Source organism: Herpailurus yagouaroundi, unplaced genomic scaffold (assembly GCF_014898765.1).
Source record: "Herpailurus yagouaroundi ecotype Mexico unplaced genomic scaffold, PumYag 100, whole genome shotgun sequence".
NCBI lineage: Eukaryota > Metazoa > Chordata > Mammalia > Carnivora > Felidae > Herpailurus > Herpailurus yagouaroundi.
The window spans coordinates 80,809,386-80,826,450 of record NW_024412391.1 but is presented as its reverse complement, the minus strand read 5'-3'; the positions used below and the strand labels follow the sequence as shown (position 1 = coordinate 80,826,450).

The 17,065-nt window shown below is 42.8% G+C and overlaps 1 protein-coding gene across 3 annotated transcripts in view; it reads right to left on the bottom strand.

The window, feature by feature from the left end:
- LHFPL3 (LHFPL tetraspan subfamily member 3) overlaps window positions 1-4,709 on the bottom strand; it is a 584,503-nt gene extending 579,794 nt beyond the window's left edge. For all 3 annotated transcript variants that reach the window (XM_040472874.1, XM_040472875.1, XM_040472873.1), the window contains exon 1: window positions 4,274-4,709. In XM_040472874.1, the coding sequence (XP_040328808.1) occupies window positions 4,274-4,709 (436 nt within the window). The remainder of the gene's footprint in view (window positions 1-4,273) is intronic.
- Window positions 4,710-17,065: the final 12,356 nt, after the last annotated feature.

Genomic DNA, 17,065 nt, shown 5'->3' with positions numbered 1-17,065 from the left:
GGTGGCGCTTCTTGTTGGTACACTCCAAACGACAAGAGGTGAGGATGTGGCAAATGCGATCCCTTCTCCCAAACTGATCTCTCCTGAATAAAGAAATCCAACCTGGAGCTGGGGCCCTACTTCATAGATGAAAGCAATTCCCTTCATCTGCTGCTTGTCCCCAAGAAGTCCATGGTGGATGTCTAAAAAACCATAAATTTTACTTTAATGCTTTAGCATATTTTTTTAAGTTTATTCATTTGTTTTGAGAGAGAGAGAGAAAGCACAAGCCAGGAAGGGGCAGAGAGAGAGAGGAGAGGGAGAGAATCCCAAGCAGGCTCCACATTGTCAGCACAGAGCCTGATGTGGGGCTTAAACTCACAAACCGTGAGGTCATGACCTGAGCCAAAGTCTGACCCTCAACCAGCTGAACCACCCAGGCACCCCTAGCTTATTTTTTATTTTTAACTAATTTCTACATCCAATGTGGGACTTGAACTTACAACCTCAAGATCAAGAGGCATGTGCTCAACTGACTAAGCCAGCCAGGCACGCCTTAACGCTTTAGCTTATTAGAAAAAGAAAAGATTTCTTTGGCCTATAACAGTTAACACTTGGGCTTCTGGAAACAATTCCAGACATGGCTTACAGTCAATAAAACAAATAAACAAAACAACACCCTTATGAGACTTGGCTATTAATAGACTTGGAAACAGACAGACACACTGATTTTAAAGAGCAAGAACATAGAAGCAGAGAATCAAGTTCCCAGAGCAACAAAATTCTCTTTCCATCCTGATTAAAAAAAAAAAAAAAAAAATCTGGACTTTATTACCTACTTGACCAGTTAGTGTGAGAGAAATCATACAGAAAGAATAAAAGTCTCTTTTCTTCCCAAGAAGTTGTCTCTCTGTAAATTAGGAAAACGTTGCATCTCTGATTGCTGTTACTTATTCTATGTATTATGTTTATGTCTTCAGTCTTTATATTAGACATGGTCCATAAGTATAGGATTACATCCAGAAGTAGTGTGACATAACTAGCTCCTAATTCGGCAACTTCACTCTACTGAGGTTAATAATGATTTACAGGGGAGAGCAAGAGGGACAGAGCAAGGAGTTCATAATAGCACCATTAATTATATGTGCTTCGCATATCTAGATAGAAGACCAACATCATTTTCAGGTCCAATAAATTAAGTACTTTTTCTAGTTCCTTGCTCAGAATCATAATAAGGATAACTCTTGATGTTGTATTGCCCCCAAGAAAGTCTCCTGCTTCCTCATCTTCTTATCATTTCATATGGGATTTTATGTTCTACTTGGCTCTGATTTATGGTGTTACTACGTGAAAATGCTTAGATACCTGAAAACACAAGTTAGTCACTTGACTTCCAATGACGGTTAAACAGTCTCTAATAAGCAAATAGCACATTAAGTCTCATCTGTCATAGCTTGCAAATTACACTTGAGATTAGCCTAGGTACAGTTAAATTATAAGCATGAGAAGGCGGAACATGAGAGGGGAATGGTTTAAAGGTTAGAACCTAAACTTTGAGAATAACTTACGTTATGCTAAATTTCTTGTTAGTGTAGTGAGACTTCAAAAAAGAAAACCACTACATGTGACATCTTTTTTAAAATGCTTCTTTAATTAATTATTAAGTAGGCTCTACGGGCTCGAACTCACACCCCAGAGGTCAAGAGCTGCATGCTCTACCGACTGAGCCAGTCAGGGGCTCCTAAATGTGACGTTCTTCAAAAGTATCTTCTATATCCCACTCCTTAAAAATTTGTGAACATAATTGACTTTTATTCTTAACTACCCCATCATCATAATCCATTCTCCCTTAATTAATATATTTCTTTTTTTTTTTATTTTTTTTCAACGTTTTATTTATTTTTGGGACAGAGAGAGACAGAGCATGAACGGGGGAGGGGCAGAGAGAGAGGGAGACACAGAATCGGAAACAGGCTCCAGGCTCTGAGCCATCAGCCCAGAGCCTGACGCGGGGCTCGAACTCCCGGACCGCGAGATCGTGACCTGGCTGAAGTCGGACGCTTAACCGACTGCGCCACCCAGGCGCCCCAATATATTTCATTAATAAACAAAATTACGTCTTTCTGTGGTTTATCTAGGAATACCAAATAAATTGCGAAGAAAGGTTTTAAAAAGTATGCCTACAAGCTAAAGTCCTGGACTCCTTCAAAAATGAAGTAAATGCCCAAATATCTTCATTAGCACAAAGGCCATCATCACATTTTATGGTGACATATTGGAAACAGGATCGTGTATTTATGTCAAATTTCTGAAAACATGACATCATATTTTACTACCCCAGAATGATTCCTCTCTGCTCTATTCCAGGAAAAGGAAAGAAAAAAAAACACCATAATAGTTGCAGTCGTATTAACTTCAAAGCTGGCAATTCTTTCCCAAAGATGTTTTCTTTCCTTTTTAAAATAAGACAAAAACAGAACAGCTTGGGTTCAGAGTATGGAAACTCATAAAAATAAAATATTTAAGAATACGTTGCTGAGAAATCACCCGCAAATTACTTTGAGACCTTCGAAAAACAATCTACTTTGAATCACCAGTCTAAATAGGTCATTTAACTTAGAAAAATTAAAATTAGCTGTGCAGGGTCAATTCCTTTTCTAAAAAACAGCTGCATCCTCAGTGTCCTCTTGTCGTCAAAGTCAAACCAGAGCCAAATGTCAAGAACAACTATAATACATGACTTTATTCCAAATCTCAAAGTTAGTCTGCTCTTGAAATGGCCACAAAAGTTAACATTTTATATAAAAACAGAGAGCGTCTGTGGGGTGCTTGGAGCATTTCAGGAGGATAGTGGTTTGGGGGCGGTGGTTCCCTCCCAAGGCTCTTTTCTTGCCTTTCACCTGCACATGTTCCCATAACGTGGCAAATCAAAATCAGCTGAGACACGCACTTCATACATATAGCAAATACTTCCATAACACAAGTTTAGGCTCCCACAAGTTTCTCTTATGCCAACCAGCAATACAAGGTCATGAACCTTCATGTTCTTGTCCAGCACCTCTAAGGGCTTCATCATCCTGGTAAACTCAGGGATCAAGCCCCTACTCCCCCAAAAACCTCCCCAAACGTAAGAGTAAGTACAAAATCCTAAAGGTAACATGAGCCTTAAAGAATGAAAACAATAAGACCAAACAAATGAAACCATGTGACTGCCTCAAATATCCTATATGCTTGCACAACCAGATCACCCATAAAATTAAAAGGACCCAACCATGTTGGAACAGGAGGGTGTCAAGTGTTGGAGGCTGCCTTTATAAGGCAGGGCATCCAAGGTGGCTACCAGAGTGGGAATCCGCATTACAGGAAGGAGAGAAAGGAGTCAGTTTTGTTTCACGATTCTCCAAAGCCACCGGGAAACGCACCCCTATCCTTTCTGGGTTAAAAGTAACTTTAATGCCCAGAAAAAGTACTTCCATGTCTTCTAGCTAGAAACATTCTATCAACCACAGGCAAAAGCGATCAGAAATAATAATGGAACAGGTTTTCCTCTCAGCCCATCTCCCTAAAGCCACTTCCCCAAAATGAGATCTCGAGAAATCTTGATTCCCTCAAGATCTCTGCTTAAGGATTTAACGTAAGGACCTTTGCCAACAAGGAAGCAAACGGAAGACTTGACATTAACATTTGGGGAATTGCTAAAAGGAGCATGCTAAGCTACATTTTTCTTAAAAGGCTGAAAACCACAACAGGATTAGCATCTACTCATTTCCAGATGGATGATAAAATTTTTGTAACTGCCCGGGACAGAGTGAAACAGTTTCACTCCAGCACCACCCCCTCCTGAAGCAATGACAGAAACAGTCCCACAGAGGGACAGGGCAGGCTGACTCTCCTTCCACTACAACCTCTCCAAATCCGCTTTTCGCCAGGCTGGGTCAGTCCCCTCCTTAGTCCCTCAGCTCGCGCCCTAAGCGGCCGGCCCCTTCTCCCCACCTCCATTTACAAGCGGACTCGGCCCAGCAACCGCCCTTCCTCCGGCGCGTCCCCCTGGGCGGCGTCCCCCGCGCTGGGGAGGTTCTGGAAAGCCCGGGACAACGCGCGGGTGCCGGGCTGGGGAACCCCGGGGGTTCCGGCCGCCCAGGGCTCCCGCCCTCACCCCACCCCCCACGCCCTGGCGGATTAAGTTGCAAGGCACCCCGCGGCGCGCACGGCCCCCGCCCCTCCTACTCCCGCCCCTCTGGGCTCGGGCGCCCCGCGGTACCCCCCGCCTCCGCGGAGGTGAGCGCGCACTCACCGGAGGTGAGCTGCATCCAGGCACAGATCTTGTACACCGTAGCCGTGTTGCAGAAGAAGAAGAGGGTGAAGCAAACGATGCAGGCGATGATGAGCATCATGGAGAGGCCGATGAAGAAGGAGGCGGCTTTGAAGGCGCCCGAGGGCAGCGTGGAGAAGTCCGTGAAGCTGCCCCTGCAGGTCAGCTCCCGGGAGAAGCCGTTGCCGATGCAGTAGTGGAAGAGCCCGAAATAGCCGGCTTGCGGGGTGTCCACGCCGTCGCCAATCCAGTAGGGCTGGATGAAGCACACCACGTTGACGATGGCAAAGCAGATGGTGAAGATGGCCCACAGCACGCCGATGGCCCGCGAGTTCCGCACATAGTTGGTGTGGTACAGCTTGGCAGCCTCCTGAGCCGGGAGCATCGCGGCGGCGGCAGCGACGGCGGCTCCGGGCATTCTCCCCCTCCTCCTCCTCCTCCTCCTCCTCCTCGTCCTCCGCCTGCCCCCGCCTCTCCGCGCTCAGGAGACACACTCACCGAGCCGCGCGCGCTGCAACTCCCCTGCCTCTGCCTCAGCCCAGCAGCGCCAGTTTCAGAGTCTGCATCCTCGCTCCCGGAAGGAGGGCGGGGGAGCGCTGAGCACCCCTCCGGCTCGCCTGGCACAGCCTCCCGGCCCCCCTCCCTCCCTCCCTCCTGGCCCGGGCTCCAGCCCTCCTCACCGCCCTCCACCCCTCTACCCGCCGCCGCCGCTGCAGCTGCTGCAGCTGAAGGCGGCAAATCCCGCGCGGGGCAGTGTGGCGCGCGAGCTCGGGCGCCCCCCACTCCGCTTCCCGCCTTCCGCCCCATGCCCCCTCCCCCCGCCGGCCGCCCCGGGGCGCGGAGGACCGCCACCACTCTAGGACGCCCCTCGAGTGGTGGGCGTGTGCCACAGAAGCGGGACTGGAGTTGGGGGGCGTGGGGTGAGAATCTAAGGAGCCAGCGGGAGTACCCATAGGGATCCTAGAGGCGATCCCAGGATCCCGGTTGGTGTTAGGGAGCGGGCGTGGGAGGCTGATTCTGGGAGCATTTCTGCACCGCACAGCAACGTGCTTCGACCTCTGCATCTTTGCGGAGGCGCGAGGGGCCGCGCGGCAGGTGCAGGCAAGAGACGCCAGGAAGAGGAGACGTACTGCCCCCCAGAGCCTCTCTGTTACAACCACAGAACTGCCCCCTGGCTAACTCCTCCGTTGCCAGGTGTTCCACGAGGTGGAGACAGAAGTTGGACAGGAGTCTCGCAGACAATCATGTAAAAGGCACAATTCAGGGGTGGTCTCATAGCTGCTCTACTGAGCTTGTTTCCTCTTCGCGTTACCCCCCAGCATGCAGCCAACCGAACTGTAGCCAGTGGATGCCCTGTACTTTCCTTTAAGTCAGGTCATTAAGTCAGGTCATTTTCCCCACAAATCCTGCCATCGATGGAGCCTGAGGGGCATGGAAGTGACTGGGTCACAGAAACGTGTAGATTGTCTGAAAACACTGGGTTCTTTGGCTAGTGTTGTATTTCTTAGGCAAATATTCGTTGGCAACTCTTCTGTGTCTAGGCACTGCGCTGAGTGCTAAGGATACAGTGAAGACAGCGGACGATTGTTTTCATTGTCCAGGTATCTCTCACAACCCAAAGCTCCAGCTAGCCAGAGAGTTGTTTTCAGAGTAATTTTCCTGTGAACTATCCACTGTGTAATTCCTTACATTTTCATGTAGCATTGCTGTTTTACAAACTGTACTTTGTACTGTTTCCTTAGTTTAATTTTTTCCCTTTACAGTCGTTCCGTTGCTCTTTTAACAGTCCCTGCCTTTCAATCTCCATTTCCTTCTTTTCCATTGGCCACTCTTGGTTTCTGCTGATTCTGATGTAAAGAAACATGTAAACACCACCACCCCCCCACCCCCCTCAAAGCAACGAAACCAGAATGCTCAATAGCAGCTGACAATATTGGTAACAAACCATTTTGGCCCATGTGACCATTGAATTCTCTGAGCAGAAAGAAGAGAATTCTGTTAGAATTTGACCCTTAAGTCTACACTCACTTCCACACTTAACCATGATGAAAAACATAGAGGCTCCTTGATAGTATCTTGCCATTATGCTCAAAATGCCCACCTTACAAGAACATGAGAAACGGGGTACCAGGTGGAATACAAAACTACCAGGAATGTATAGGAAAGTTTAGAATGGTTCACTGGGGGCAGAGGGTGTTGGGGAGGAAGGAAGAAAAGCTCCAAAAGGCATTCTGCTACATGAATACCTATGACTTGGAAGAGGATTCACATCAGACCCTAAGTGATGAAGACCAACCATTCCCATCATCTGATAACCTGAAGATTGGAAATTGTGTGGAGAGAGAGAGGGAGAGAGTTGAAATAGGAATACGAGATCCACAAGATGATGAAGGGGCTATTGTTGAAACTGGGAAAGGGGCACCTGGGTGGCTCAGTCGGTTAAGCGTCTGACTTCAGCTCAGGTCATGATCTCATGGTGCGTGAGTTCGAGCCCCGCGTCGGGCTCTGTGCTGACAGCTCAGAGCCTGGAGCCCGTTTCAGATTCTGTGTCTCCCTCTCTCTCTGCCCCTCCCCTGTTCATGCTCTGTCTCTCTCTGTCTCAAAAATAAATAAACATTAAAAAAAAAAAAAGAAACTGGGAAAGAATCTAAAGGGTTAGTGTTGGAATGTTACATTCAATTTGTCCTATAAGCATGAAATTCCAGTGTTACAGTTCCAGGTCCTTTAGATAGGTCTTTGGAAATCAAGCGGTCAGAATTAAAACAGGAGTATAAGGCAAGTAGGTTTAGGTGACTAAGAATTTTTTGCAAGGATGATTGTAGATTCTCAGAAGGTCTTTAAGAAATCAGAGGCATTTGGGGGAGGTGGGGACGATGACCTAAATATGAGCCAGCCCAATATAACACTTGCAAGCCTCTAAAAATATAATTCATGATGATGCATCATCAGTGCATTGGTGGCAGTGGAGGGTCAGAACTTCTGTTAGGTTTCATTTGTCTTAACGCCCCTGAAGTTGCTGGTAAATCAGAAAATCAGAAGAGTTTTAGCATGGAAGAAGAAGAGGGAAGGTGAGGGTAATCAGATTTATGGGGCCATCTGGCAGGCCATGTGTCCCAGGGGCAGAGATAGCTTTACAGCATGAACTGACAGTAATTTCTAGTGATTCTCTCAAGCCCTCAAATCCCCCTAAACCTGCTTGTATGAAGTGGTCTTTCTTTAAAATCAATGCCTAAAAGAGATCTTACTGCTCCCATGGGGTAGTTGAGATGGAAGGTTGCTGAGAGGCAAAAGTCTGAGAATCAAAAAGCCTGGTTTAGACCTGTGTTTAAATTGCCTTTATAGGACAGAGAAAAGACTGGCGAGTGACTCAGATTCAAATGTTGTGATTCAAAGAGCTTTTCTATTTGAGTCATACCCAAGGAGAGCCCTATTCTTATTCCAGGTTTGGAATTGCCTCTAGGTTCGTGCTCAGAATCACTACACCAAAAAAGCACACTCAAGGTGTCCACTTTGTCAACAGCAACTAGGAAGAGACGGGTGTTGGTGTATTGCAGAATTAAAGTGCTCCCATGGATTCCCCTGAGAACCTGACTTGTTGCTCCTTGAGGTGAGGGGTCAGTCAGGGATGAACCGAATGCTGCCAATGGCCCTTCCCCTACCTTTATCCTGCCCTGCACCACAGCAGATTTCCAGGATGAGCAGGGTCTCCCAAGACTCTCAGAACTAGGGATGAACTAGAACTGCTGTAAACACCTTAGTTGCCATCAGTGAATTCAGATTATTCTTCTACATCTTCCTAAATCCTTCCATTGCTCATCCCAACCTGGCTCTTGCCCTTTGCAACCAGAAACCCCAGATGTAAGATTGTCCCGAAGCTGAATCTAAACTTTTGTCTGACACCATGCAGACTTTAGGAGTTCAGACAGCTAAGCACCTGGGCAGCTCATTACATTCATCAAATAGGATGTGACCAGGAAAGCTGTTTGGGGGAAGAGGAAATAATAAAACTAGCCTGATTCATGCTAAGAAGTTACTATTGATAGAAGACTATTTTGAAACTATAACATGATTCATTTGTGCTAAATAACTAGTAGAAGTCAGTGTCACTGACAGCTTCAAATTAGACATACTGAACATTCAAATCTCAAACTTCATTGTTAAAAATGTTTTTCTCTTACTGCCACAAAGAGTCAGTAGTGAGACCCACTCTTTTCCCAAATGTGTCTTAATGAATGTTAGGACCAGAAAAGAGAAAACAACAAAAGAAGAATAGTTAGACTGTGTAATACAACTAAAAGGATCCTGGGTAAGTTAAAGGATGAACTGTTTTGATCCCAAATTTATCTGTGATGACTTGAGAAAGTGTAAACGCCTTGGGGGGCAAAAGACAGGTTCCAGAGGCGGTACCACCTCTGCCTACCTGGGAGAGCCTGAGGCTTTTGGGGCCTCATTTTCTCATCTCTAAAATTATGATGAGGAAGGGAGGATATAAGATGAATTCCAAAGTCCCTTTCTACAGTAGAATTCTATTCTGTTCTACAAAGACTATTCTAGGATGACTTTGCAAAAAAAGATAAAACCTAGTACTTGCAGAAAAAAATGAGGCAAGACCTAACAAGAGATATCAGATTCATGATGGAGATATTTTATTTGAAATTGAAAATCCCTTCTGAAATCCAACTGTTATAATTTTTTCAGGTAATTGGTACTTAGTGTTTTCAGGTAAGTCATTGCTACGACCTTGGAAAATGGAGAAAGCGATGATTTCTAAAATCTGTTATTTAATCACATTCTAGGGCTATTACCAAGGTCAGTATCAGATCCCACTCCAGAATATAAAGATTCTAGTAATGAATCTCTTTTCAATGACCAAGGATTTCCCTCTGCCCCTGCCCCCCTTAGTTCTCTTTTAGGGCTTTTCAAACATCAGGAAACACCTCTTAGTCACTAGGTCTGCCGTGGCAATCAAATGCATTGAGTGTTTCAATGCCCCCTGCAAATCAAGATCACATTGATCACAAGGCTCTGATTTCGTCGCACCTTAGTCCACACAGTTGTAAAGAGATGTGAGCTCCACATAAGGAAAGCAATGGGAAACAGGAACATCAGTCATTCTCCTACTTTCCCTTTTTCCTTTTTCCCACCCCAACCCCTCCCCCTTTTTCTGCTACTTTGAATTGGATTCTGTGCAAGAATCACTCCTTTTATAAATTCTTTTCACTTTGCCAGAACCCAGCTTAGAATATAAGTTGTTTTCTCATAGGCTGTGCTCTACACCCTGTGCTAGAAGAACCATCTCTCTGTGAACCTTTGTGAACCCTTGATGTTTTCAGAACAATTCTTTCTGAGGGTAAGTAGTGACCTATATTGAATAAAATACCATAGAAGCATAATCGTCATTTGAGGTATGATTTTTTTTAAGTTTGTAATGGAGAAATTATTATATTAAAGTTTTTGGTTCAGTATATACGTTCTATTCTCTTTCAATGTAGCACTCATTGGATCTTCCTAATTTTTTTTAAAAAAATAAGTCTATCTACTGGTAATTCTGAAACTGCTTCATGGAGTTTCCCACCCAACGTGCACCTTGTTTGAAAATCAATACCTCCATTTGGAATACCTACCCTTGTACTTTCAATATAGGGCTCATATTTGGAACCACTGCTTGGATTCTCTGCTGAACACATCTTTATTCACAAAGCTTGTCTCTCCCATTTGGCAATCACTTGAGTCTCTCAAACCTCAGTTTAGGTCTTTCTGAGAATCTCCCCAACCCACACAGCATATATTTAAAGTCTATAGCCCCAAATACCCCTCTAACTGTAAAGGCAACTTCCTTTTACCGCTACAGTAATACAAAAATATTACTTTTGATAATTCAGTGCTTTTGTTGAAGAGACACTTTTTTATGCCTACATTAGTCAGCTTTTGCTGCAGAAGCAATCCAGACTCACAGGCTTATAACCACAAACATTTACTTCTAACCCAGACCACATGATGGTTACTGGTTGGCTCAGGTTCTGCTCCAGGCAGTGGACATAACTGCAGGTCTGCTTGTATTCTCATTCTGAGATCCAAGTTGAAGGAGCAGCCCTTATCTGGGATATGTTGTTGGCATAAGGACAGAAGTATAAAAGGATACATCAAATTGTAAAACTGTATCTAAAACTTCTGCTCAACTTTGGCATATAGCATGTCACCACATATTCCATTGGCCAAAGCATATCATATGCAGAAACCAAAAGTCAATATGCTAGGGATATAAAATGCTCTTGCAGGAAACAAATGAGTGAAAAGGCATTTAATCAAATGTACCACATTCAACCTCTGATAGGACTTTAATCCAACTTACTTTTCAAATGTTTCCTGGAAAGACTATATGCGCATATGATTTTTGCTTGAAAGTGATAGAGTATTTCATTTTAGATAAACACTTAATCCCATTAACTCTTTTTTTTTTCTTCAAGAATCCTCCACTACTTTTTATTTCATGGAAACTTAATAAACTGAAAATAATCTCATGAGAAGTTAAATTCATAGTGAATTTCTTCACTTTACAATATTCAGATACAATATGTGATTCTGCCTGTTGAGGTGTGTTTGCTCAGAAATGGCATTTAGTTTCAAAGTGGGAAAAAAAAACATGTGCATTGTGAATTCTCACAAGTCTACAGTGTTCTCCAAACTGTATAAATCCTTTAAAAAAATTAAAACAACAACACCAATAAAAAAAAGGTACACCCCCAGGAATGACTTATAATTATTATAATAATGTTACTTAAACGTACAGAGTTAATATTAAAAGCATAAACCTTAATTAACTTTCAATCATAGCAGCATGAAGAAGGCAGTGCATCCTCTCCCCAAAAGCAAATATAAAACAGAATGAAAGTGTCAAAACAGCCATTTTAAGGCTCTGAAGGTTGACCAAACGCAAAAGCAAACTGAGAAGTGTTTATTCATGATGAATTTTAGTAAGAAAATTTAGTAAGAAATTTATTTTTTTAAGATTAAAAAAAAAATTTTTTTAATGTTTTTATTTATTTTTGAGAGAGAGAGAGACAGAACACAAGCAGGGCAGGGGCAGAGAGAGAGGGAGACACAGAATCTGAAACCGGCTCCAGGCTCTGAGCTGTCAGCACAGAGCCTGACGTGGGGCTTGAACTCACGGACTGTGAGATCATGACCTGAGCCGAAGTCGGACGCCCAACCAACTGAGCCACCCAGCTGCCCCTAGTAAGAAATTTAGTAAGAAAATTGTGAGTCTGTGGTCTTTTTGCCTGAGGTATCTTTCTTCCTACTTACCCCCTGATTCAATCAACATATTATTTTAGCAGTACAGGGCTGGCAATGAACACCATCATCTTCTGCCAGAAGGAGAAGACTTCATTTGGAGAGGAGGACAAAAGTCCATGCCAGACAACATTATTACTAAATTTAGCAAGCTCAGTAGGCAATGAGTGTGGAAAACTCATGGCTCTAGCCTGAGGTCCCTCTTGGGGCAAGCAGTCAGAAACAATGCAGACAGTCTGGAAATAAGAGAGCCATAGACAAACTACATAAGCTTTCCACATATTCCTGGACAACTGAAGAATGGCATACACATTCAGGGGAGACAAAAGACAATTTGGTGAAAGTAAAAGCTTGAGGAAGACTTGGGGCATGCCTGGCTGGCTCAGTCAGTAGAGCATGTGACTCAATCTCAGGGTAGTGAGTTCAAACCCCCTGTTGGGCCTGGAGCCTACTTAAAAAGGTGGGGGGAGCTGTGTAGCTTAGTCAGTTAAGTGTCCAAGTTCAGCTCAGGTCATGCTTTCTCAGTTTGTGAGTTCGAGCCCCACATTGGGCTCGCTGCTGTCAGCACAGAGTCCACTTTGGATCCTCTGTCTCCCTCTCTCTGCCCACCCCAGCTCATGCGTGTTCGCTCACTCTCTCTCTCAAAAATAAAAAATAAACATTAAAATAAACATTAAAAAAATTTTTAATTCTTTAAAAAAAATGCCGCGGAAGACTTGAGAAATAAATGCCTGAATCAGTTGTTAGAAGATAGAAGTTTTACAGGTTTGATGAATTTGAGCATAACCTCTACTGAAATCATCGCCTGCCCACTAAGCTATGAAGACTCAGGGGAAACCTCTAGGAAATCAGACTAAAAACTAAATACAGATTTTTTTTAACCTGAGCGGAGATATCAGCAGTTGCAGACTATAAGGGAGATAGATCCTATAAGTTAAGTTCATGCAAGTTCCTGAAAAAAATTCCTCAGGAGGGAAAAATCAGAATATAAAGTTGCTGTTACTTATTATCTAAAATGTTCGGTTTTCAAAGCAAAATAATTGAGACATGTAAAGAAATAGGAAGTCTAACCCTTACACAGGAAAAAAATTAGTCAGTGGAAACCAACATTGAGTGGCCCCCGATGTTGGTTTTAGCAGACAAAAAAACTTCAAAGCAGCTATTTAAAATAATGTTTAAAATGAGAGGCGGGGTGCCCGGGTGGCTCACTCAGTTGAGTGACTCTTGATTTCAGCTCAGGTCATGAATCCAGGGTTGTGGGATGAGCCCCGAGTTGGGCTCCTCACTAAGTGTGGAGTCTGCTTGAGATCCTCTCTCTCTTCCTCTCTCTCTCTCTCTCTCTCTCTCTCTCTCTCCCTCTGCCCCTCTCCCACTTGCACTCTCTCTTTCAATAAAAGTAAATAAATACATAAAAATGAGAATAAAAGGAAACCGTGTTTAAACATTCATGTTTAAAGTTTATTTATTTATTTTAAGAGAGAGAGCAAGAGAGAGAAAGTGAGCACAAGCGGGGCAGGGTCAGAGAGAGAGGGAGAGAGAGAGAATCCTAAGAATCTGAGCTGTCAGCTCAGAGCCTAATGCAGGGCTTCAACCCATGACCTAAATGGAAACCAAGAGTCAGACACTTAGCCAACTAGGCCACCCAGGCACCCCTGACACACTGTACATTTTTAAATGATAGTAACATAGTCACAAAATAAGAAATTAACTTTACTTCCATAAAGAGAGTTCACCAGCAATTTTCTGGACTTCTCCCAGGTAATGGCAATGGCAACCCTTTGGGAAAGAAGACTACCTTGAGAAGATTCCCATTTTCCCCCCACAGAATGTCAGCTCTGACACCTTTGTATCTGGGGTCTTACACACATAGAATTCATGTCCTCCATTCCTTGATATAAGCAAATACTAACTAGTGTCTACTGTAGGTTGTGCACTGTACTAGGTGCTGGAGTTACAGATGTGAACAAGGCATAGTCCTTGCATGAGGGAGCTCACACAATCAGGTAAAAGAGATAAATTGAGTATCTTGATGCAGTGTCGTTAGTTCTAATATGTGATAGAGATGCCTTCTGAAGGACAGTGGAGAAACATTAGACTAGCTCAAGATCCAAGAATGCTCCCTTGATGAAGAATGGGTTGACCAGGGGATGGAGAGAAATGAGAATAAGAGGGCAGATGTTGCAAGAAGAGAGCAATCTGAGTAAAAGTACGATGGCAAGAGAGAACTTGGGAGCTTGGAATTCCATCCATCCACCCATCCATCCACCCATCCATCCATCCATCCAACAAATGCTCATTAATTATATCTCACATTCCAGAGGCTGGACTAAGTGGTATAGATTCAAACATTATTAAGATTTAGCCCCTATTGCTCTAGAGAACCAGAATCCAGTGGTTGAGGAGAGATCCAAATAAATGCAGGACCTCCTATCCATTTCTCAAATCTCTTCAATTTTCATCATCTCTACCAACAGGCTAGTCTACGTTATTAATCACCTCTTGCCTGAACTATGACGACAATAGCCACATCAATGTTCTCCTTGCTTTTACCCTCTCCTATCTATCCTTCCCACTGAGGACAGTGTACTTTTTGAAATGCAAATCTGATTATGCCATTGCCTCTGCTTCAAACACTTTAATAGCTTCTCACTGCTTTGAGACTAAAGGCAAAATGCCTTAGCACGTCCCCGCCTGGCCTGGACTCTTCTACCAGCCTCTCCAGCCTCAACTTCTTCTATTTTTTCTCCACTCCCTTATCCAGCCACACAGGCCTTATTTGTGTCCTTGTTCTCACTATGTTCTTCCCCTCTGGTGTATGGCCTTTCCCATGCTATTCCATGCATGGTGTTCCCTGCGTATGGAATGTGGTTTGAGAAATTCACTCTTCCTCAGCCTTAAAATCTCAGTTCAACTCACATTTCTTTTTCTGTAAAGAAGCCTTTACTGATGTCTTTGATGTCCTTACACTCCCTCATTATCTCTTTGTACCACTTATCACCATTATATATTCATATATCTATCTATTTATGTGACTGTTTGAATAAGGCTCATTTCTCTCACCACAGAGTAAGTGCATATTTTTCCTTACTACTGAAAACAGCTCCTAATTCAGTGCTCAATAAATATTTATTGGATGAATGAATGAATGAATGAATGAACACATATGGTGTGACAGGTTGCGCTTTCCAAAAATGGTCACAGTATCTGCCATCCCACAAGCTTTCTAATGTGTGGTGGCTTCAGGCACGTCCTGCTGAGAAGGGGAACTATGTTCCCTCTTCTTGAGTCTAGGCAGGCTGTGATTATAGCAGAAGTGATGATTTATGACTTCTGACATTGGGCCATTAAAGGCAATACCTTGTGCCCAGTTCTTCTGAGACTTTTGTTCTTGGAACTCAGCTACCAACCCATGAGAAAGTGCAAACAGTCTATGGAGAAAGCCCACAAGATGAAGAACTGAGCCCCCCATTCCTCAGCCCTGGCTGAACTCCCAGCTGACAGCCAGCACCATCTTGCAGCAATGTGTGTAAGCCATCTTGAAAATGGATCCTCCAGCCCCCGGTTGAGCTGCCCCACTAGCACAACGTAGAGCAGTGGTAAACCACCTCTGCGAAGCCCTGTCCACAGATTATTGCTACTGTTTTAAGCCACGAAGTTGAGATGGTTTGTTACACAGCAAGAGATAACTGGAATATATGGAAAAAGGTATGTATGTAATTGGCAAAATACCCAGATTAGGTTGTCAAGATCACGAAATAAATCTTGGATATTTGGTCACTCTCAAAATGCTATGCAATCAACCATTTTAATAATTGAATAGAACAGAAGCAACCATCAACACAACATATCAAAGAGTCACAAAGAAATCACATTAATATAAAAGGTTTATGCCTTTCACCCAGTCTAGATCCCAACCATACACTTTGTTTCTGTCTACTCCATTATTATTCTTTAGTCTCTCATTTCCTATCTTCATTTCTTATTTTTACACCATTCAAAACTACTAAATCACCCTATTCTCATCTTTGTGATACAGGGTTCAAGCAGATGATAATTTGGGGATTGATAAAAAAGCAGTGTAAATGGCTATTATAAGAATAATGGAAATACTCTATCAAAGGAATTTTCATTGATATCTCTTCTGAACAAGAGTGTCTGGAATGGTTTAGGTTCTTCATTTTACTTTTGTATTTTTTGTGGCATGTGTCTTACTGGATATGTACAAATTGGATCTTGTGGGTCCACTGCAAGATTGCTGCTGATTAAGCTGGTAAGGTTATCATGGTTGTGATGGGGGATGTATAACTAATCTCTCTCTGGAGTACACCTTGAGAAGTGCTGCTCTGGTCTTCCCCAAAAAGTTAAGTGTCTACTCACAGGATGCAAAAAAAGCATGGTGTAACTGTGAGTAAAGAATGCCAGATCTTGAATCTAGCTGCCTGGGTTTGACTCCTGGCTTATCATTTGTTAATTGTTAACTATGTTACTTATTCTTTCCAAGGCTCAGTTTCTTTAGCTGTACAATGGATAAAAAATGGTACCCCTTCCGTAGGATTGCCAAGAGGGTTTAAAAGAAATAATCAGCATGAAGCACTGAGGAGATGCCTGGCCATAAAAAGTGCTCAGGAAATATCAACTCTTACATTGTATCTATCATGACTCATTGCTTCCAGTTTCATTCTAGCCGGCCAGTCTCTACGTGACCTTTAGAAAGGAGTCAGTTTACAATTTTTAAGACTACCTCCCATCATATCAAATCATTATCTTCACATTTGTTGCAAATGTATTTCAACTTCACCAGGCAAAGAGCAACCCTGCCTCTCAGTTTGCTCTAGTAACTTGGGGAACCAGAATATCATTTATAAAATTAAGACCACAGTACCCTGAATGATACTATAGTGTTTTCAACAAATTCCCAGAAATGCCTACATTACTTCCAGGGAATTGTTTAATAAAGTTCCAAGTAAATCTAGATGAATAAGTGTTTAAATGTTATCATAAGAATGTTTTCCCAGTGAGGTTAAAGGAAGGATAATGCAGTATGTTTCTTTTTTCAGAGGCTTTATCTACATAGTGCTGTGGAATTTCACTATATTAAAGCATAACTCATATGCTAAAATATAAAAACAGATTAAGACAACTAAAGGCTCAAAATCAACTATGCTGGCAAATCAAATAGACTCTAGACAAGGAGGAAATTCTCTTCAACTCCACTGCCTGATCCAGACTTGCAATACAATATAAGTGTCAGAAAATTATATATATATATATGTATATATATATACACACACATATATATATGTATATGTATATATATGTATATATATATATGTTTATATGTGTGTGTGCATATATATGTGTGTGTATTAAAGTTAACATGAACAAATTAATTATGTTTACCCATGATGTGAACTTATTAAAATTGTGGTTTTGCTATACTATGTGTATATTTTAACATGGGAACAAAATAATGAGTATTAC